Below are 24060 nucleotides of genomic sequence, written 5' to 3' on the forward strand. Positions count from 1 at the left end.
TTTAGAAGAAAGATACAGTATGATGTACTATATTAAGCTGTAATTTCATATACATCAGCTAGTAGGGTTTGGCGATGTGTATCCAATTGGCAAATGGCGATGTCCACAGTAAAACATCGTGTTTTGAGATGGAGTGCCGCCTCAAAGTTGCTGTAAGATTGGAGTTTTTGGCTGTATCAGGAGGGCTGTCCCATAGCTGAAAAGCAGACTGCTCAAGTGAGTAGTGAGAATCCTCACCAGCTTACCACTGTAGTCACTGCCCGCTTCCCACTGTACCCAACAACCACCTCCAACTGAGAAAACTCTGGCTTCCGTCAACAGCGAAGGGAGCAGGAAGAACGAGCGTCCAATATACATTTAAAAGGCTTTGCACTTATGTTCTGCCTCTAAAGCTTAAAACCGAATTAGACAGCTAGCTTTAGTGAGCTAAGAAAAGCCAAATTATCAAAAACACGCTTGAGAAAAAACACTATGACCCTGATCACACAGAGACTCGTTGCCACAGGTTTGGTTGCTTCATAAATGCCTTGGAATAGGTGTTTGTGGGCAAAACAATGTGGCAGGAAAGCAGCGCCCACCAGGCGCAACGTACTGTAGGAAAACTGGTTTTGCTGGTGAACTGGTGACACTGGTGCTGGTGCGACGTGTCTTGGTGTGATCTAACAGTGTCCTGCAGATAGGCAACACTGCTGCCACCAATGTAACCGAGTGTCTTGGGTTCGCCTAGCTGAGTAGGTTTGATATGACCCTCATTTATTGAGGAAATATCTGGTGTACTGTATTTGTTTTGGGTGCTTTGTTTTGACACAAGGCCTAAATGCTCAAAATACATCAAGGAGAGATGAGAAAATCGAACCTAATTGTGTGTTTTGTGGTGAGACTGATTATGTCACTCTGCTGCCTGAGGTAGCAGTTGAGCCTTGTTACCAGAGTGGCTCTCTCATAACCTCAGGCCCTCGGGCACAATCCCTGTAACAGCAAATACTGTAAGTCCATTAACTGCCTGATGATGTGCCTTTGAGCAAGACTCTTACCTCCCACATGCTCCCTCATTGTACAATAATCTGTGCTGGATAATGGATTGAGCTAAATGCCTGATTATCATGTCACTGGTTGTCTAGCAATATTTTTTTTCCTCCTCTTTTTATGTAATGGATGGCTTAATTAAAATGTCTCTCCCGGGATGCTGATGATAATTTATAGCTGGTCCCTGCACTGTATTATTTGCCTTATTGTATTATGACTGAGGGTGTTGTTTTTCCACTTTGTGCTCTCGTTGGATGATGGATGGCCTCTCTCTTCACTGCTTGTAGGGAAACTGTACCCAATAGTGCCCAGAATGATAGGTACGTATGTTATAATAACAGAATGTGTTCCAGATTCACTGTGTTATCCACAGAGACACATCTTGTTCTGAAACAGAGTGCGCTATATTAAAGAAATGACAGTTTGTGATGAGTCTTGAGTGTTTTTGTTCATTGTGGTGTTACCTTTCGTTCTTTGACATTATTTATTTCTATTCAGTGCCCACAGAACTGAGAACACGGAGGCCAACCTCCCAGAGAGCCAGGAGTTCTTATCAGGCGTGGATGACAAGAAAACAACACGCTTTACAGATGTGAGTTCAAACACAGCCCACTGGCTTTTCTCAATGACTACATTCACATGCACACTAATATTATACACGCTAATATTCTGAATTTGACAGTATTCTGAATTAAAATACATAATCCAGACACCATATTCTGTTTGGTTATTCAAACTCAGGACTAGTCTGATTTCCCAGATGTAGACTCTTGGTATAAAGTATGTAACTGTGGACCTAGTCCCTCCTTCCCTTCGCTATCTGCGTGTCCTGTTTTATAAAAATCCCCATCGCTACTTGAAACAACAACAACCTCCAAGCTGGCAACCTTCACACTAAAATTGGCAAGTTAGAATGATGCTAAAGGCACAAACCTAAACAAGCTGGCTGCTGTTATCTTTTCTTTTTTGGGGATTCAACCATTTTAATGCCAGGGCTCACCCCCCCACACTTGTAAACCAAGAAAACAAAACAAAACATGAAAACACCTATACCAGACTGAAGATTGGTGCATCCAGACCTTTCTCCTGCGCTGACACAGTGCTGTGAAGATAAGTCTGGCTATGTGAGACTAAATTAGGACTTTTTCCGAACGTAGTATTTTCCAGTTAAGATGTGGGATATGCCAATATTATTCGTTTTCTAGGAGCATTGTTTGGACGTGTATACAACCCATTCAGAATATGTTTTTCATTTATTTTTTTCCTGTAGTTTGCGACACACAGCCTCTTGCCTGTTTATTGTAAGCTCTATGCTTTGCCTAGCCAACCATTTGCAAGGCTGGGGTAGAAATGCATGCACAAAAGAAAAGCCCGTGTTTCTGGTTGAAAGGAGAAACACAGCTACTTTCTAACATCATGAACGACTTAGATGTAAACAGGTTTTGGATCTGCACAAATATTGCAAATCTGTCCTTTCAGGAAGGCGATTGGAGTTTGCACAGCTGCATGTAAACAGGACTATTAGTGGAAATATTTATTTCTATTACCAATGCAAACAGCTTAATAGAAATACTGTCTTTTTCAGAATAAGAGCAAAAGCTGGAAAATTTTGAGCATGTAAACGTGGTCAGTGATATCATATACCGCGCATATTCAGTACTTGAAAGCACTGTTTGATGATCTGACATGTTTATTTCTCTCCTCCTTCTCGTATCGGTCATAGTTTGAGGGGAAAACCTCGTTTGGGATGTCCGTCTTCAACCTCGGCAATGCAATCATGGGAAGTGGAATCCTTGGACTGGCCTACGCCATGGCCAACACAGGGGTCGTCCTCTTTTTGTAAGTTATTTATATGCATTTGATACACTGAATATGTAACACTGTAACGCTCATCCAGTGGAGGGCTGCGTCACGTATAAATAGCACCTAATTATATTGTAATTGTCTTGTATTTACCAGGCAACAGTCCCTGTTTATGACGCAAAAGCCGATGACATAGGGCACATTTGTCTGATAAATCAAGGCTCAGATCAATAGAAGACTGGAAATCATTTACTTGAGCTATAAATGAGTGTAATCACAGCAAAAACAGATGCAGAAAATAACCGCGTTGTTTCTGTGCAGCTGATTCTCTGCCTTGAATCAGTGGGTGTATGTACTATATACATGAGGGGCTTAACATTTTAAAGCCTCCGCAGCATCATTGTCTGTCAGGATATTGACGTCACAGTCAACTGCAGCTTCCAGGCTCGTCATTTATGTTTTTCTGCCTGATTTAGATGCACCAGAAGCTGCAGTGAGTTCTCTCACCTCGACTCAGTGAAACGAGTCAACGTAAAAACACTTTTTATGACTTAATGTGGAAGTAAAGATATTATGGCGTTGTTTCTTGTGTTGCCCTTCTCTGACATGGTTTACCAAGGTCTCATCTCTCTTTAGCAAACAATTCAGTAAATTGGCGCAAATAGTGCATTTGTTAGGGACAGTTTTCAACAGTGGATTAAAATATATTTTCACCATGTTCACCATCATAAGAGAGACATGTCACCCAGTGTAACAGTGAGCCTCACTGATTGGTTTTACATTCTTATGGATCAATAATGGACCTCTATGGCAAAGAAAAATAAGCTATATCAGGTGTTAGACCGTACTTGTTAGTGGCATCAATTTATTGTTGTTTTTTACCTGTAGCCTGGCATCGACAAACTGATTCATGAAGGCAGATTAAGCTGGAACCTCTCAGTTCATGTTTGATTTCCAAGTGGCGTCAGACCGACGAACATGTGCGATGTTGCACCCAGAGCCCTTTAGTAAAGAGAGTCGAGTCATCTCCGTTTACTCCAGTGGACCATTTTTTTTTCAAAGCAAAGGCAGATCGTGGTTCTTAGCCCAGTACTGTAAATCAATCAATCAATAAATAATGTATTAACTACGAACTGCTAAACAACGTACCTCTGTCTTTCTGTATTCATGCATTTAAAAAGCCTGCTCAGAACTAGAACTTTGTGAAGTCTCCGTGATTCACATGACAATCTGCATTTTTGAACTTCCGTTGTTGCGACTTTCTCACCTCAAGGGCTCTGGTTGCAACAAGCAATAAAACATTTGAAGCAAGAAATAGACAATAAGAGAATCTTGATTATGTTTTTATCAGCAGTTCAACAGTTTGATTAGAGTTTTGTGAGCCTTGACTTAACTGCAGGCTGGATGAATTTGAATAAACAACCAATCAGAGCAGCACAGTGTGTGATATGTGACTTTTCAAGTTTGGACCAGTAATGCTCCTCTGTCAGTCATCGAATCAAACCCGCCTCATATTAGAGAAATGGTCGTGATTGTCCCGTCACAATCCACGAAGCAGTGAAATCTGTCTGAATGGGAGGGTGGCCCGATTAAACAGCTCGCAGATTCGTCTGGTATTATTGACAACAAGAAAAGCACAGGGTATCTCAATCTTTATCCTTTAAAGCTTGTAGACTGAGTAATAGCTTGCTTTCAGGAAATTGTCAACATTTCACTGGCATCATCATTAAATTGCACTGTGTGTCGTTGCTGTTCATCATCAGCACTTTAGTTGAGCGTCCAATCTGTCTCAGACTTATCCTGCCTGAATCTCCTGCCATCAGGGAGAGCAGGTCCAGTCTGCTGGATATTACTCACGCAACAATTCCAGCTAGTGGGCATAGATTTGATTTATGGTGGCTGGATTCTGTACAAGCATAATGGTGGCATAATATTGGAATGATGTGCTGTCACTGATTTACAATCACGTGCCACTGCATTTTAAACTTCCCCTTTTTCATGAGCTTTCCAGTTGTAGGGTTGATCTTTTTCATTGCATGTCTCAAAAATAACTCATGTTGGTGTTTCTAGAGGGTGACATCGACACTTTCACCTCCTTGTCTTCCTCGTGCTGTTCTGACACCTCTTCCTGACGATGCTAGATTGTAAGGTGATGAAGCTGGCTGAGCTAAGTGTTTTTCTGTGAAAGCTAAATGGACACTGCTGTAAGCTCCCCAGCGTTACATTTCTTAGAAAATCGAGGCAGTGCCGTTTATTTAACTACAGTAAGCGTCCTTGAATAAAAATACAACGCAGAGCTCCAGTGAGAGGTGGAACAATGTTTTGGATGTTTGTGTAAGTCTCTTTTAGGAGGATTTGTAGCTGTGGTGAATAACTAGCGGAGGCAGCCTGTTTATTTTTGAGCAAACCGCAAAGTAATAACATAGTCACATCAGCATTCATATGGGAGAAATGTCAAGTTAGATAGTGTTAGACAGCTACCACCACCCTTGGATATTATTCAAGGAAGGTTTTTAGCTCTTTTCCGAGGCAGTCATGTCTGTAGGATTTTGCCTCGTGTTTGAGAAAGCTTCTTAATTTGAGCTGAGTTGTGTGACTGTGGTTTTTCGAGCTGTCTGCTGTCTGTACTTGCTGAACCCAAACGCCAGTGTATTTGACACTTGACTAGGCAGGAGCTGAAGTGAGCTCTAGCTGATTAGTCTACTTTTTACTCTGATGAATGCATGTAATCGCGTGCGAATTAATAGTACGTGACTGAATGCAAAAGAGAGTGTGTATTTATCCATCTAGTTACAGATGAAAGGTCTTTGTGTGCATATCTGCATGATCTTGTATCAAACAATAGAGTAGCCAGGCAGGGTCAGTGACATGTTTGGCGCAGAGATACCGGCTATTTTTCTGTGTATAACATTAGACTCCAGGCCGGTGATCACCTCAAACAACATTAAATCTTTCTTTCCTAGCAGTGTACTGTGTCATTATGAACCTCAGGTTCTGCTCCTTAAGGGGAGGGGAGACCTAAAAATGAGGCGACCATGTTCGCTTAAACATGAGGAGGTAAACAAAGGCAGAAATAATGGCCAGCAGCAAAAAATAGGCCTGTTGCTGAGTATTTTTGTGACAGGTCGTGCTCGTTCCCACCACTGACTGGGTCGCCTACTGCAGACATCTTAAGCACATTGGACCTTGAAGTATTGTGATGCGGTTCATTCATCCACTTCAAGCTGAACACTGATGTGAGGCAAGATGCATCAGTTCATTCCACATGTGTCAACATTTGCGCATAATTGTGTCTATTGATTGATAACTATAATTATAGCTGTGGATAAATTCTCAAAAGGAAAATAATCAAGTGTGGTGTTGTTGGAGGGATTGGCTGAACAATAGGCATGTTTATAGTTTTTATGGCACTAAGTACATTCTGTATTGTGTTAGAAATTGCAAAACTTGTTGACTTTAGTGAGGACGGAGGTGACGAAGGACAGCTTTTGGATAATAGAGAGAGCCACATGCCCTTGGCGTTTCCAAGCAGATGCAGCCGCTGCAAAGACAACCTGATCACTCACCTTAGCAGCCAAAAACAAATATAGAAGTTTGTTTCTTTTGTTCCTGGCTTACCTTGCAGCTCCTGGTATATTTTCTGACTGCTAGCATCAGCTTGTGATAGCGTAAACAACAAGGCTACTGCCAGCAGCCTGGCTACTGTCCAAAGCAAGAAAGAAGAGGCAGGGCTGTAGTGGGGGATAACTTTTGAAATAGCGTTCACTCTTCTTTTTTTTGATAGTTTATTCACTTGTCATTGATACATTTTTCATGCATTTAATGGTAATTTTTTTATGTCAAATTCAACTCTTTTGTTTACCAAGTTTTATATGACCCTTAATTTTCCTGATGTGTTGCCTGGCACACGCCCCCTCCTCTCTCCCTCCTCTGTCCCCTCACCCTTTCGTTAGCGGACAGAGTTGCCTCTGTGCTCGCAGGCAGATGTCATAAATGTGGGCGCACACCCACGGATGCAAGAATACCCGTCAGTTTTTCAGACATCGTCCTAAAAAAGCACGACTAGAGGTTGAAAGTTGTAAAAAGTGCTTTCTTGTTTATCCATTAGATTAACGCATGCATATGCCCAACACTATTTATTATTGTGATGCTTGATGCATTCAATTCATTTTCAAGACACCTGACTGGCTGATGTTATTAGGCATTAATCTACCTGAATGCTAACATTTAGCCTACATTTGGAACTCAGTTTCAACTGATGCTGGCTGGATATAAACTTTCACAGTGAATGCACTTTGTGTACCCTACACTAGTACACAATATGATATGATACGAAATACTTTATTAATCCCCCAGGGGAGAAACCATACATTTAAGACAACAACAAGCAGGACAATAAAAAAGGCCATACACACCTCAAGGCAGTACCAGACAAGGGGAGAGCACAGCATCATACATAATAAATAGCCAAATAAACACCAAATCAACAACAATGACAACAGTTATAGATGGCTACTACTACTACTAATAGTGTTAATAATAAAAATGTGTGGTTGTGCAATGGCAGATGCGCTGCCTTTGTGCTGTAAATCAACAAGAAAAATCTAAACATGGAGTCATTTTTACTGCACAATCAATATTTTCTTCATAATGATTAGTTCATGCAAAAAATTGTCTATTTCGACTTTAAACTTAATGAATTAATGAATATTAGTTGCTTAGGAATGTCATTTGTTTCTGTTTGCCTTGTGGCCCGATGTTTCATATCACACAGATTTTTGTTGGCGGGTGCAAAGGCTTCAGCGGGTCAGTGGCCCCGGCCGGGGTAGGAATGCAGCGGGGTGGAAAGCTTTGAGCAGAGCTACAGTGACCCAAGTGTGTCATTCTGTCTGACTGTCAGCAGATCTGTCCTCCCACTGCCACTTGACTGACCAAATCCTCCACCTCAACACAACCCAGCATTCTTTCACACCGCCTGAAAAAACTAGCTAAAAAAAAAACCAGAAAAAAAACCAAACTGTTAACTGGCCAAGAGTTGAAGTCAAGATGAAAGACGTGCTGTCTGGCGAGAGGAATTGAGAGAGAGAGAGAGAGAGAGAGAGAGAGAGAGAGAGAGAGAGAGAGAGAAAGTTAATGTTGCCAACAGTAACAACAAAAGAGAAAGAAAATAGAAAATAGTTGGAATGAGGTGGACTGGGTCAGGGAAAGTCTGTAGACCGATGACCCATTTCACAAAAAGTCACAAAAAAAAGTCTTGAAAAATAAATATTTAATACTTGTGAAGGATGTAACATTTGCATCTTACAAGCTAATAAAAACATCATTAATGGATGTAGCAGCTTTTCAAAGTGTTGTTGGTTTACAAACTTCGGCTCAAAACCATGGCAGACCTGCTGGTTTCAAAATCTAATCTCACTCAACAAACCAGTTTGAGATGGCACTATCCAAGGGAAAGAGGATGGTAGAACTGGCGTTAAAAAGAAAACACCCAGAGTATGGTGAGTGATGATGACTGTATGCATTAAGAAAGTAGCAATCACATTATAAAATACCTCTCACCCTGCTGCATAAGCTCAGCTGAGTGACGGGCGTTAGCTTACCTGCCCCCTGCAAGCTGAAACACCATCCTCTATAACTTCACATCATCTCTGATGCCATGTCAGGTACGGTTCGTCATTCACATCACAAAGTCAGTCCATGAAATGTCAGGGAGGTTTGATACCGCCTGAGCGTACTGTCTTTATGTTTAACAAATATACTTATGTAGGTTGGCTGATACATGTACAATTAAAAATCATAGAAATCATATTAGTCTGTGTCTTGAATACAGCTACCTCTCATTTTTAATGCTCATGCCAAAATTATGAAATTAAAAATAACACTTTAAGAAATATAAGCGTTTTGTTCTGAAAAGTTGTCTTAACACAAGCAGCTGTGCAAGAACGTTTCCTGAATAAAAAACTAAAAATATCATACTTTTTTATCAGCAACTATCTGATCAGTGAATCTGGAAAAAGATTATAAATCTGAGCAAACATTTGATGCTGCCTTATGGTGCTTCAGCAGGTTTCAGTAGACACAATTTGGTTAGGTCCAAAAAAGTATTGAGGTTTAATATCCTGCCATTGTCTTAAAGCATTACGTGAACTGCACATGTTAACTGATAAAGTACCACATCCTCATAAATAAAAACATCATGAATCACCCTATGAAGGCCGCATACTTGTAAGTCTATGGTTGCAAACATTTCGTGTGTTTGTGAATTTGGCCCTAGGTTTTTCATGGCTCAGGCCTCTCCGGATGGTTGGGTATATTCGAAAAATTAGATCATCATCTTATCATACTTTATTATGTTATACTCTTGTGTAATATTTTTTAATGAGAGCAACAGTATAGGATGATTTTTGGAGAGGATTAGAAGCTTCACTGCAGACGAGTACATGAGAAGTAATAACATGTAAACATGAGACGAGACGTCTCTGTGATTGAAGTGGAAGGACTGACTGCTGTTGTGACTGAAGCGGGTTATCCCACCACTGAGAAACAAAGACGAGAAGATTAATGTTTACAAAAGGATTTTCCTCATTCTGTCAATCTCAGCATTGCATTGGAAATGTTTCTTGTGAAACTGTCCATCTGGTGTGTGTGTGTCACTACTTAGTGTGTCAGAGGGCAGAGGGGCTGACGGGGCAGTCTCCTTGGCTAAGCTTGAGTAACAATTCAGGGTAAAGAAGAGCCACAGGGGCTCTCTGTACGACACAATCTATGCACCAGCATCCAGGAAATCTGTGCTCATACTGCAGCTGTGTAAACAGCCTGCAGGGTAATGTACAGTTCACTAATGTAACATATAAAACTGAGGTTTTCATTTGTCGTGGAGAAAAGATGAAGTCGCGTTTTATAAGGGCGATTAAAATTGTGTTTTTGCCGGTAAAAGAAGTGACAGTGGCACCGTACATGTTGCTTGTTTTTAGGGCGGCAACTGACGATTATTCTCATTATTGATCCATCTACCAAAATCATGGTTAACTGGTTAATCATTTAGTCTATAAAAAGGTCAATAAATTGTGAAAAATGCTCATCACAGTTTCACAGAGCCCAAAGTGGCATGCTTCTTTTGTCCAGAACCCATAAACATAAACATAAATGACAAAGAAAAGCAGCAAATCTTTACATTTCATTAGCTGGAACGAGCAAATGTTTGACCCTGTTTGCACAAAAAAGGACTTAAACCAGTGAAATGACCAGTAATCCATTGTCTTCTTGATTGTCTGTTTCAGGGTACTTCTAACAGTGGTGGCAGTCCTCTCATCGTATTCTATCCATTTACTGCTAAAGTCATCTGGTATTGTAGGTATGTATGTAGCCTGACAAACAGCATCTTCTGATTCTATGATTCAAGAAATGTATTGTCATGTGCATTAAAATGGCACCCGTGCATTCTCATACATCGAAAATGTCCCCTTGCAGCGTTACAATTTAAAAAGTATACTGCAGTATAAACTAGTACATAAAATAGATAAATAAGTGGCCACTGTGCCCTGCAGACTGTTAAAAAGCGACAATGTGTGACTATAAAAGCTCTGTTTTAAATGACTGGTGGGCACGTAATGCTACAACATCGTGAATGACACCTACGTGGCGTCATCTTCAGATAAGCAAGACCTCAGATCACAATGTGTGAACCCCCAGTACTCTATGAACTGCTACACAACCGATGTAGAAGCTTAATTAGATTGACTGTGTTTTTGAAGTCCTAGATCTTGTTAGCATGGATTGAAAACATTGATCTGGTATGTGTGGCTCAGGTATTCGTGCGTATGAGCAGCTCGGCTACAGGGCCTTTGGGACCCCAGGGAAGATGGCGGCAGGTATTGCCATCACGCTGCAGAACATTGGAGGTGAGGTCACACTGCCATCTGTCCTCACGCTTACACATAAACACTCTAAATTTCCTCTGACATTTCTGGGATAATACTCATAGTACTCTGTGATTTGTTGGCTGCGACTAGTGTGTACGTGCTAACGTGTGAGGGCGCTTTCATTGTTATACTGTGCATAAGCTTGAGCGTATTTTAGTCTGAACTCATTGTGTGTTTGTATCTTCTTCCACAGCCATGTCCAGTTATCTGTACATTGTCAAGTATGAGTTTCCTTTGGTCATCCAGGCCTTTCTGAAGGTGGATAAACCTGCAGGGTGAGTGGTCAATGCATGACATAGAAGTTTTCATTCACACTATGCAACAAAATGAGTGAACACATACTGATATAGTAGCTCATGTCTGATTTAATAGTTAAATGTGTGAAATCTACAAAATAAAAAAAACCTCTGAACTTCAGAGCAGCAGAAGTTGAAGGAGTTAGTCACATTGCTCAAGGTGTGCTTGTAAGTGTGCAACCTGCGACTCCTCCATCCTAAAGGTCGCTGTGGCCGCTCCTTTCTGGCTGTGACTATCAGCTCCATAGGTCGCTCTGTTGGCTGGTCCGCAAAAAATTTCCCACCCTTTGGCAGCCACAGTTTTTGCCCTAGGAGGTTTCCTCTTCCATCTTCTTCTTAAAGGGTGTGGCAGTAGGACTGGCACATATCTTTTTAAATGATTCACATAAGATGACCAAAATTAGTAGAAAGACACACACACTGTTTTGCCATGTCCCCTTTCATAACTCCTGAACTGGTTGCGGTAGACACTTGTGGGAGGCATTGTTGGACTGAGCAGAGTTCCTGTTTCATCGCTCGATCTCCTCCTGTTGGTCCACTAGTTCACTGGCTCACAAAGCTGTGTCAACACTGTAGCAACTGCAACTTTCTATCTGCGAGGCTGAAATTTTCCATAAAGGAGGCTTGAATGCATAAACACGTGGATGCTTGCACGCACCTGGTCGCAGCTGTTGCTCATTTGATGAAAAATGAAAAAATGTTTCTAACTTTAAGTTTTATGACTTGTGCTACAAATCATGGCGATGTTCAAAATGGCATGCCAATTTGATGTAACTAAGCACAATTTGCAGGTGTTTTTCAATTAGAAGCATATACTCATATTTTTGTACTTAATAAGTCATCCTACAAACGTGAAATACTGTGACTACATCTGGTTCAGTTTGACATTTGTAGACACTGCCACGCCTCCCGAGGATTAAAGAATAATCTGCTCATGTTTAAAAAAAAAGCAGTGTGATATCCCATCACTTCTCTGTGTACAAAGATTTTAGCCTCTGCAGAAGAGTTCAGTCAGGCTGCGCCAGTTGGCGGGTCTGATGCTGCTCTGGATGTTCTGAGCAGCTGGCGTGAGAACAGCTGTGATAGTGACCCTGGAGGAGGAGAGCAGCACGGCCACAGAGAAACACTCACATCAAAACACAGCGAGACTCCACGGCGGAAAACGTAAACCATGGGATATCACTGCCCGGCGCAGGTGGCCGCAGAGACAAACAACGCTCACTTCCTCGGATGGGATTTCGAGTGTGAACCTTTAACCCTTCCCCCAGTTTGAGTCTCTCTTCACCTACAATTCTGGCTTGAGATAAGTGGGTGAGGAGGAGAAATTGGAGTGATATTCCGGGTCACACAACCCTGTGTAAAATGGGTAAAGAGTTTGGTGGAGCATTTTGCCTCAGAGGTTTTGTTCCTTCAAATTAAAAAGTGGAGTGATGACATTTCGCTGCATCTCACAATCAATACAACAGAGATAACTAAAGACAAAAATGTGCTGGTTTTAACCTATAGTGAGGAGAATGGAGACTATCACGGTTGCTCATATTGTTTATTCAGATTGATGTTTCCCACTATAGAGTGTGACAACATGTCCATGTTGTTTTCTGTTTGTTTCTTTGTGCAGTCGTGCTTGCTGCTGTTGGCTATGGTCAACAATCACTGTTTATTTGAAATGACAGACGAGATTGTTCCAGTGGCATTTTATCTTGTCGGTGGGTGTGTGTTGATAGTGCTAAACTGTGCAGGGGGTGGACAAAATAACAAGGACACCTTATGTTCTAATGCAAAAGACAACAATGGGTCTAAAACAAATACCTCTTTGTGATGTAATTACACTGTAATGTAATTACACTGTAATAATAAATGATAAATTATACATCTAAAAATGAAATTGATTACAGCTTGCAGTGTTTGTTGGCAGCATCTATGGTTAATTACTTTTGGATAATTTTACAAAAAAGAGTTTAATCCCCCAGGAATTATTCTGTTTATTTAGATTTTTGAAGTGTTTTTTTTGTGTGTATGAATTTTAAATATCAATCTAAAATCAGATAAATAAAGAATGATTACCAATACATACATTTCAGTTGAAAATCAAATAATTAAAACACCATTTGCAGAGCAAACACTGTATCTGTTTATGGTAGTATTTTTGAGGGACTCTGGTGGTGCATAATCAGGAGCTGATTTGCATTTTCTCCTCATTTTGTTCTTCAGTTTCTCTCTCTAGTATACCATGCTGTGTTCTCACAGCAGGAAACACAAGAATGTTTACATGCCCAGGGACATAAAATCCACTTGAAGATCAAATCTATTGAAACTGATATGTGTCTTTTTTTAAAAATGAGTTTCTTAGAAAATGAGTAAAGTCTAAGGGAAGATCATTATTAATAGTGACTGACAAAGTGACTGTTAATATCAAAATTCCTCATAAACGTTGTTGTTGCATCACTGTATTGTATTATACTGCATGTATGTGTATGTGTCTCTGGATGTGTGTTGTTTTTAACAAACCTGACCCTGGTCAGCACACATGCACAGTTAATCAACACCTGGTATGTCAGTGCGGAGAGTGCTATATGTCTATTTGCTTATCATGTTTGTGTCACTGTTTGTGGTCATTGGTGATTGTGCGCTTGTGTGTTTGTAAATTACAGTACGCTATGTTTGTGTGTCAGTGTCCAGATGGCTGGAGGGCAGAATGACAACGGGATAGATGAGCATCTTCTTTTTTGAGATGTGTGCGTGTGTGTGTGTTCGAGTGTGTAGCTAACAGATGTTGCAGCTCTGCAGTGTTTCCCACCTGATAGAAGACAAGAAATTAATCAGCCCTACTGTGATCTTAAAATAGCTCAAAGAGGTTTGATTCCTCGACATGGCTGTGAATGAGAGTCACATGTGGTAGGTTGTCTGAGTGGAGTCTGTCTGTCATCTCATATTCATGTGCTCCATTCAGTCTAAATGGCCCTTAATTGCCCATAGTGTTGTAATGTGAGCGTGTCTCTGTGAGGCTGTTCACATTTGGTATCAACATCATGCAGCCTGGACCACATTCGAAGATGGTCTGGGCCGCATGTGACCACATTCTCCTGGCAATTTGTCCACAAGTGTCCTGGGACACAGTGAAGGTCCGCCTCCTCGTCTGACTTACCTGCCAACATTTAGCAGCTGTTTGAACGCACGATTCCACTGATTTCACCATTTACACAAAATTAATGAAAGAAGACAACATTTTTTGGATGGTAAACATGTCAAATTGTATATACAGTACAGTGAACAGTAACCAATATAGGCATCCTCTTTGCCCACAAAGAAAGTCCCCAGCCTCCATTTAAAAATCACTCAATTTTGTGAGTTGCTGAGTTAGGAGAAACTTTATAAACTGTTTGAAACGCTGTCTTAACTATTTTGGCCTTCTTGTTAATTTGGCAAATGTAATGTATTACGGTATTTCATTTCGTTCTGGTCCGATAATATCCAGGAAATTTACTGTATCACAACACATTTTGATATATTAATCACACTGTTATTCGTGGTTAGTGCAACTAATTAAAGTATACTTCAGTAGTACTTTTCACCTGGCCGAGCCTGTCTGCCAGCCATTCTGTTATCTAGTGTTTTGCAGAGTCTTTGATACTAAGTTCAGGTTCTCACGAGGGCTTATTATAAATACTGGAGTCATGGTTCCAGTTTCCCGCATTGCAACCCCACGACTTAAAGTAATATTTGACTAGACATTAAAAAAGTCTGTAAAATATTTTGATTGTTTATTTTACTCTAATTAAATGGTCACATAAATAGAACCATTTGGTTATATTTTCAATAGATTTTATGTTAAGATGCTGTTTCAAAGCTTTCTCCACACTAGGATTACTATTCTGCTAGACACGAGACTCTTTTATTTATTTATTTATTTATTTATTTATTTTCAATGATTGTTGGTGTCAAATGTAAAAATATTGAGCCTAAAAACCTGCCATGTAGTTTGTGTGTAATATTAACTTCTCTAAAAACATTTATATAAACAATAGTGAGCACATGAGCCCTGTGTCCCAGCTACAAAAACAGTTCTTTGTTTAAGGAGCAAAGAGGCTTATTTTCTTTCCACTCTCAATATTTGATTTCAAGGAAACCAGTTGAGTTTGGTTTTTTGTTTGTTTCTGTTCAGCTGGGAATAAAACTACTTAGCATAGTTGTGTAGATAAAAAAAAAAAATCCTTAATCAGTACCTCTGTTTTGTTTTTCCATCACAAAAGCCTCATTTGTGTGCACCTCATTTTCTAGCTGTACACGGCTACACGCACTTTTCTCCCCTGTCCTATAAATCAATATCTGACACTGCAAACACTTAACAGAACTGTGATTGAGGAGAGCGTTTGAGCCGAGTAATTTCAAATCAATACATTTAATTACGTGTGTCTTTCTGCTTCTCTGCAGTGAATGGTTCATGAATGGGAACTACCTCGTGATCGGTGTATCTATCGCAGTAATATTACCACTGGCTCTCATGAAACAGCTTGGTGAGTATGATATATCACGTCTTTATTATAGTGTATTACCCATCTCATTATTGTTTCAATGTGGGTATTTAGATTATGTGTTGTGTTATAATTTGCATAATCAGGTAAAAGCGAGACTATGTCACTTTTACAATAGCGTTGAACGTGTTTTTAGCACTTAGCTAAAATGCTGCGCTATTGCAACAGCAGACAATTGGAGAGGTGTAACATTGCCAGCTGCCTCAGTAACGTCTGTTATGCAGCAACATTTCCTTTAAGTTTGCTAACATTAGATAACATTAGCAGCATGTCACCAGAGTAACTGCTTACTGCTGTTAACTGTAGCTGCTGTTAGCTAGTAAGCCCAATTAGCCGTGCAGCTAGCTGCCCTATTAACGGACTCTGCCCGGACTGGGAACTTGGGGCACAGAGGGAGTGTTAGACCATTTTTACCCCAAAATTAGCACATATATGCAGGTTTTTTAAACACAGCTACACCCACTAAAAAAAGGTGATTGACTCCTTTCCCACTGCCCGGAGGCGTGTTTACGAGTTTGCCTTCCTGTTCATCACAGATGATCGGAGCTGAAGCCGATAAATACCCGTGACTAGTGCAAAATCATTTGACGCGGAGTAAAGGCCAGATGTTAGCGGGTGTCCGTGGACTTTTTGTCCAGTGTGAAATGGGTATTAGTGTTTGCACAGCTAGCACAGGAGCTTTGGACGGCTTGGAGGAGGAGGTTTTCAGGCCGGGGTCGGGGGGGGCAGTGTGGAATGCTGGCAGGGATCTGTGCCGGGATGGGATCATCCCCGGGGTGCCAGCAGCCAAATCCGTCAGTAAAACCACCTCGGTGTTGTTGGACTGAGGGCAGACTGGATGCCACAGTGACTCACTATTGCCTGTTGAGGTACAAGGTTGTATTACGAGACAGGATGAGCGGGAGCAAGCCGGTTAGCATGCTAACTTTCGTGGATATGTCTGCAACACAATGCGCAGACATCTTTGACATAACGTCACCATCTCTTCACATCTGTTGATAATTTTAGTTAATTTTGGTTTTAAGCTAAATTCTTACATATTGCTCTTTTTAATGAAATGTTCTGTTGGGTAAACAAAACTATTTTACTATTAAATCAAAATCAAAATACTTTCTTTGCGAGCCAACTTACTTTATCCAAACACCCTGCAGAGCTAGAGGCAGAAAAGGACCCGTGGAGCTCACTGGGTTTTATGTAGTGACTTGCTCAAGGATGCTTCATCCTAGGCAGTTTTGTTATTTGTCACCATCAAGGCTTGAACCTTGGTCTTTGTGCTGGAATAACAGTTTCTCAAACTACCCTTCAAACCATGGTGGCCTCCGAGCGACCTTCTGAATTGCACAATTGATGCCATATTGTGCATTGAAATATTTTGATGGGTGAGGTTTTTATTGAAGGGCCAATTTCCATAGTAGAGCTGAACTCTGCCTTCTCACAAGGTTGGTTGAGTGTCCTGTTGTATGTCTGCCTTACTGTGCCTGTTTTAAGTACATGAAAATAAAACAGATGGAAAGAAGAAGAAAAAAAGCTGGGGAAGCCAGTTTGGAAGTGAGAAAAGGAGGCGTATTGGCTGACCTCTTGTAAGAAGTCTGTCTCCTGCCGAGACATGAAGGACAACAGAGCCAGTCGGTGCAGTCGAGTAATGAGCTCCTACTCCCAGCACACTAAATCAGCCTGTCCGCCACAAGACTTGAAGAACATACAGCGGGAAATACGGTTCAGCAGGAAAATACTGTTTTACCTTCCTAGCGATTAGTCATCACTGTAGAGATTAGCAGAGAGGGGGGCGATATTATATATAGTTTATATTAGCATTTAGAGTCATATAATTCAGATTAGGCATGACCGTGTAATCCAAGATGAGAGGAATGCTAATGAAGCGCTTGTCTTTCAGGATACCTGGGATACACCAGTGGCTTCTCCCTGACCTGCATGGTTTTCTTCCTCATTTCGGTATGTCCTGGCATACATACATGTAAATTACTCATCAACATGTCTTGCTTCTTGTTTCTTGTCATTTGGCAGAAACATCAAGGCACAATATTCAGATGCATTTTTTTTTTCTTTTAGCCTTCCCACCATCTCTTTAGTATTCCCTGCTCTCTCTACTCATTGCTATGGACGAATGTTTGCACGCTGCGGTTTCAGGCTGTGTTGGTTCTCTGTCTTTCTCTGACCTAGTTTTGGCTGTGTGAGCTTTAATCCACACATTTCTCTCTCTCTTTCTCTCTCTCTCTCTCTCTCTCTCTGTGCCATATCTGTGCCTGTCTGTATGCTAACCGTGTCCCACAGCCTTTGTTTTCTCCTCTGCACTGTACAGGTCATCTACAAGAAGTTCAACATCCCCTGTCCCTTTGTGGACTTTGCATTCAATGGCACTGCCAGTGTGCTGAACGTCAATGCCACCGATCTAGGTGGGGCGGAAGATCCTGCCTGCATTCCCAAAATGGTCAACCTCAACTCTCAAGTAGGTTCACGCATGTCACTCAAGTCTGCAAATCCACCTCCACTGCCATGGCCACAGACAGACACCCACTTAATGGCATCTTCAGCATGTTGCCAGTGACAGTTCACAATCCAAGCATGGGAATCACACTTTGTTTGAAGCACTCAGGAAGAGATAAGGGCTTTTATCAAGCCGTTAATGATAGAATATAGTCTGAGATTAAAGAAACCCTGAAAGATGGACAGTGACCCCTGAGCTGTCAGCAGGAGAATAAAAATTGCTTTGGCATTCTGTTTCTTGCAGTGAGATCATCAAGTTTGCCCTTTGTGAGGTAATGAGTAAAATGGGAAAGACCTGACATTTCTCTCAGTACCATTATTTTTACACACAATACATACCTTCACAACAGGAGAGGACTCCTGAAAGACTCTTAATTACAGTCATAATTGATTGTAACTTGACATTACCTAATTTTCATTGAGGCACTTTTACTTACCAGAACTTTAGCAATACTGACAACTTTTATATTACACTTTTCTAACCCAGTCTAGTAAGAAAAGTCCCTGCTGCTTAGCAGCTTTTAAGTAAGGCATTCCTAAATAGGCTAAAGCTGGGCTGCAGCCAGGCCCAAGTTAATCACAGGGAAACAATTAGCTCTCTGTGATATGTCTGAGGGAGTAATGGGCAGTAAAGCGCGAGGTTGGTGGTAAGACGTCTGGGATGGCGCTGCTGTATCTATGGTGACCTGTTGGGGTTCATTTTCAGACGGCCTACACCATCCCCATCCTGGCGTTCGCCTTTGTGTGCCACCCCGAGGTCCTGCCCATCTACACAGAGCTGCGCAAGTATGTTCCTATGATGGAAAACTCCCGCTAACTTTTGGACAGGAAATCAGCTGCATAACAAAGAGGAAAGCTACGATGTCTGATTTCTGTTTGGCTGCTCATAAACGAGTCACATGCACCGCTTTCACTTTATTTTGAAATGCGTTGGCACTGCTTGTTTGATATAGCATGTTTAAATTTATCATCCTGCTTTGAACCACCGTTGCTTGTTCTGCTAAGATTAATTGTGACGTGTTATTGAATTTTTGTGAGGCAAATTAGCCCTGCAGCTGAAGGTGGTATGTTATGCTTTCTGTATGGGCAGATACAGTAATGTGACAGTGGATGCCCTGATGTTATGTGTGTGTGTTTATGCGTGTGTGTGTGTGTATTGCATCACATGGCAATATCTTCTGATTTCAGTCCCACCAAGAAAAAGATGCAGCATGTGGCCAACATCTCCATTGCAGTCATGTACGGCATGTACTTCCTGGCTGCCCTTTTTGGATACCTAACTTTCTATGGTGAGGCCTGGTCCTCCTCCCATTTCATCAATCTACCAATCACTCTATCTATCTATCTATCTATCTATCTATCTATCTATCTATCTATCTATCTCTCTCTCTCTCTCTCTCTCTCTCTCTCTATCTATCTATCTATCTATCTGTCTATCTGTCTGTCTGTCTGTCTGTCTGTCTGTCTATCCGTCTGTCTGTCTAACCATTTACGCTACACTGCCTACTGTTGCTTCTTTATTTCTTTATTCATGCTTCTAGTTAATCGTAGCAATGTCATATATTTGTCCTCATATCAGCACACAGTTAACCTGTAGGCTGAAATGCATCACGATGCAGCTGCACCCTCTAGTGGTCATGTATACCGCTAACATGCTGTAATCTTCTGCAGTGAAAAGGCATCATGATTTATCAAGGTTTCATTAGCTATAGTAGCATATAAGTCATGTTTACTGTATTTATGATTTCACGTTGCCATATATTTATACCATGATATATAACAGTACATATCAGTATTTTACCAATAGGCCTCCTGTTATTATTTGAAAAATGATTGATTTAATTAATATTATCAGTATAAATGATGTTTTGCCAGTTGTTCTTCAATCATCATTCCTGGCTCTCCTCTGTTTTCCTCTCTGTTGATCTCTTTCAGGTGAAGTGGAAGCAGAGCTGCTTCACACATACAGCCGTATCGACCCGTATGACACTTTGATTTTGTGCGTGCGGGTGGCTGTGCTCACCGCTGTCACACTCACGGTGCCCATTGTGCTCTTTCCTGTAAGTACAATTTTAGCGCCTTAAAAGTGCACTATGTTGTTTTAAATCTTCTTTGATTGATTTTCATGCTTACACAAACTAAATAAACAACCTGTCTTCATTTTCATGACTGAATAAGCTGTATATACAAACATACCTTTAAAGGACAACACAATTTCATACTGTTTTGCTTTGTTTATATGCGGCAGACCCTGCCAGGTTTCTAGCTTCAAACAGCGTTCTGGGGACTTTATTTTCCTCTGTGAACAGTTTGTTTATTCAGTTATGGAAAAAATATTCTGAGTTTGCATAATTACCATATCAATATAATAAATATGACCTTTCTGATTTTCTGAATTTCTTTTCTAAAACTACATAGTGCACCTTTAAGTTTACACATTTACTGTTTTTAAAATACAGCCACACAATCGAATGACTCTTTTTTTTACTGTTATTATTATTATTATTATTATTATTATTGTTGTGATCAGGTGCGGAGAGCGATCCAGCAGATGATGTTTCCCAACAAGACCTTCTACTGGCCCCGTCACATCGCCATTGCAGTCGTTTTGCTCACTTTCATCAACCTGCTGGTCATCTTTGCCCCCAACATCCTGGGCATCTTTGGGGTCATTGGTAGGTCAGACCAACCCTGGGACAAGGTGGTGTTGATGGATTTGCACCAGCAATAAACATATTTATAGATGCACCCTGAAGAATCATGAGTAACTTTAATGATCTCTTTAAAGTCTAGATAGGGATTATGCACGGTTACTTATTCCACCTCAAATGCAGAGTACTTCAAACGCTGAGCATTTGATGTTACAGACCGCTGAACGTGAATGGAGGAGAAAAATAAGTAGTGACATCCAAGATTTCGAGACATTTAAATAATTGGAAAGGGATCTTATTTTGGGGGGTATTAAAAACTAAGCAGTACTTATAAAAGTTTGTCCAACAGGCTTGTTTTCACTAAATTCTTAAGCCTCATATGATCAATATTCTTTTGTTGTGGTGCAACAAAATAAATACATCTAATTTTCTTCCCCACTTTTCATCTAATTTCCATATCATCACTGCAGTGCTGTCAGACTGGCAGCAGCAAATAAGGAGAACGGAAGGCAGTGAGAACCCATGGAGAATAAGTTTTAATTAATAATTTGGTGTCTTTTTGTCTGCCTCCCAGGTGCCACATCTGCCCCTTGTCTCATCTTCATCTTCCCTGCTGTCTTCTACATTCGTATTGTACCCAAAGAAGAGGAGCCTCTGCGCTCGGCCCCCAAAATCATGGTGAGCAACTCATGAGAAAAAGAGGAAATTTAATTCAGTTTAGCTACAATTAGGTCAGATGAAGTTATATTAAGCTGATCTGTGGACTGAAAATGACTAAAATCACAAATAAAATAAATAAACATGTGCATGTGAACAAAAGCAAGGGATGTAATTCTGGATTGACATTTGACATTTTTTCAGTTAAATAAATTAAACAGTGTTTATTGAGCAACAGTTATTTTAGGTTGTTCAGTGTTGATTCAAGTTTCTCCAAATGTGGATTTTAAAGACATCTTTAACACAAAAAATATATGTTAGTAATGGCATATTTGTTGGCCGATGAGTAACAAAAATTGCAGTGCAGAGAGATTAAAGATATGTTTGAGAAAATTTAGAAACAGTGAGGCCATCAGAGAGCACTGACTGGACTTTATTTTCAGCTGTAAAATGTCTCACAATGTCTCAGAACAGTATATTGTTCACAGTCTTTCAAAGAAAAGACAGAAACCTAACACCAGACTGAAAAGCTGTTTTACTGTTCAGTCTGCTTCACCTCTGATCACACCTTGCATCACTGAAAGGTGTGGTTGTTGTGGTGGGAAGTTTGCTCTGCTGGACCTGTAATCACACCCAGCAGTGAGTTCACAGTGTACTGACACACCCTACAGCAGTGCTTTTCAAACTTATTGTGCCAAAGGCACACCAAAGGGCAAACCAAAATCTCAAGGCACACCTGTATTCAAATCCACACAAACTAGCCTCCATAACACATTTTAATTAAATACTCTGTACATGTTTATTTTTTTCTACTAATGCCAAATTCAATTTCACAAACATACTGGGTACCCTGGAAGGGTTTAAAAGGATTATTTTAGGGTATATAATTTGCCTCTGTACAAGGAGGCGAACAAAGTACTTATAACTTAAACTGAAAACTCGTTCCTTACTTGTTGTATAATTATGTATTGGGAACCATTGCCCTAGAGGGCACGTCTACATCACCGAGCAAGGTGAGAAGATAAATCAGAATTAAAGTGAAGTCAGCTAACGCTTTTAGGGACCTTTTATATATATATATATATATATATAAAAAAATCCTAATATCGGTAAGTCAGATCTCAAAGATCAATGTCTGTATCAACCTCAAAAAGAAGAATAGTTGAGATTTCTTCTACAATAGGTCTTGAGGCCAAGACTGGCCACAGGTGCAATTATTTTTGATAATGCTGTAATCTTGAGATCACAAGTTTATCATTGCATTATCTCGAGATAACAAAGCTTGTTTTCTAATAATAACAAGTTCATTTATCTTTTTATCTCAAGAGAAAATGAAATAATTAACTTGTGATCTTGAGATAACAGCATTAAAAAAAATATTTGCACCTACGCACATTCTCGGCTGCCATACATAGGCATAACAGCAATGACAAAATCATTTAATGATTTACACTGGAAGTTACTGTAAATATGATGACACTGAAAATGATGCATCCAGTTAGTGTTCCCACAGTGATCTCTATCTCCTGTTATCTGTCACTCTCTAACTCAGTCACTCCTTTTCTCCTCAAGGCCGCCTGTTTTGCTGGGATAGGCTTCCTGTTTATGATAATGAGCCTCAGCTTCATCATCATTGATTGGACATCGGGCACCAGCAAAGCCAGCAGTGGTCACTAGGCACCACCTTCCACTTTTTATTTTTTCAGGTTTTATATTGTTAATTTAGACCTGTGTTGTAATGTTACTGTTTTTACTTTGAATAATGTTTAATGTTGAAGATGCCCTATCTTTTCCATGGGAGAATATTGGCCACAGAGAAGTCTAGAGTTGAAGCTCGCACTCTCTAATGACGTTACATTGTACTGTGCATCCTGCCAAACAGTGGCAGATCCAGGCCAGTAGACTTCAATGGAAAGTTGATAGTGAATTTTGAAAACAGGTCAGGTGCATAAAGATTGATGTTGACATTGGGAGGCTGTGCCTTGTGAGATGGATGTAAAACAAAAAACAGAAAAATAACAATATAGAAAGTTGCTGTCTGTCTTTATACGCCTGTCCCTGCGAGTATCTGTCAACCCTCGCTCTCCCTGTCTTGTCCTAAGGAGATCTACAAAGTGCTACTCAGATTCTAACATACAGTCTGAGGCACCTCCCTTTTAACAGCAGAACGACAGAAATGTATCGAATGATAGACCATTATTTTATTATTTTTATGTCTAGTATTATTATTATTATTACCATTATTATTATTATTATTATTATTATTATTGTAAGTTATTTAAAAGAAACGTGATAGTACAAGCACATAAAGAAACATACGTTGAAGGAATAGTTCAGCATTTTCGATACCACTCTCGGCCACAGTCAGCAGCTAGTTAGCTTAGCTTAGCATAAAGGCTGGAAAATGTAGAACTATTCCTTTACGGCGCAGCCTTTAGCGTCCCACTCCACTAACTTGTGCTGCTGCTGCTGCTGCAGCTGCAGCTGCTGCTGCGTATTTTAAGGTTTAGAGGTGTTAACATCCTCACCTCTGACAGAGCAAGATGCAAAAAAACACAAAGTATGTGGTGCAGTGTCGCAAGCACTTTTATCGTAACATTCCTCAACAATATGATCTAGATGTATATTTTTTATTATTAATCACCACTCAATGAAAACCTCAGAGGAT

General features: G+C 40.4%; 1 protein-coding gene across 2 annotated transcripts in view; it reads left to right on the plus strand.

Annotated features, from left to right (window-relative positions):
• Nucleotides 1-23547, plus strand: part of LOC140998350 (sodium-coupled neutral amino acid transporter 3-like) — a 42642-nt gene extending 19095 nt beyond the window's left edge. The window contains exons 3-17 of one of the 2 annotated variants that reach the window (XM_073468616.1): nt 1314-1346; nt 1525-1618; nt 2750-2865; nt 10110-10183; nt 10638-10730; nt 10945-11026; nt 15479-15561; nt 17474-17532; nt 17900-18046; nt 18791-18870; nt 19273-19373; nt 20020-20144; nt 20615-20759; nt 21310-21413; nt 22965-23547. In XM_073468616.1, the coding sequence (XP_073324717.1) occupies nt 1314-1346; nt 1525-1618; nt 2750-2865; nt 10110-10183; nt 10638-10730; nt 10945-11026; nt 15479-15561; nt 17474-17532; nt 17900-18046; nt 18791-18870; nt 19273-19373; nt 20020-20144; nt 20615-20759; nt 21310-21413; nt 22965-23069 (1441 nt within the window). In that variant the 3' untranslated portion in view covers nt 23070-23547. The remainder of the gene's footprint in view (nt 1-1313; nt 1347-1524; nt 1619-2749; nt 2866-10109; nt 10184-10637; nt 10731-10944; nt 11027-15478; nt 15562-17473; nt 17533-17899; nt 18047-18790; nt 18871-19272; nt 19374-20019; nt 20145-20614; nt 20760-21309; nt 21414-22964) is intronic. The other variant, XM_073468617.1, reaches the window with a different exon arrangement.
• The last annotated feature ends 513 nt before the right edge of the window (nt 23548-24060 follow it).

The sequence above is a fragment of the Pagrus major genome, chromosome 6 (genome assembly GCF_040436345.1).
Source record: "Pagrus major chromosome 6, Pma_NU_1.0".
In the NCBI taxonomy this organism is placed as follows: Eukaryota; Metazoa; Chordata; class Actinopteri; order Spariformes; family Sparidae; genus Pagrus; species Pagrus major.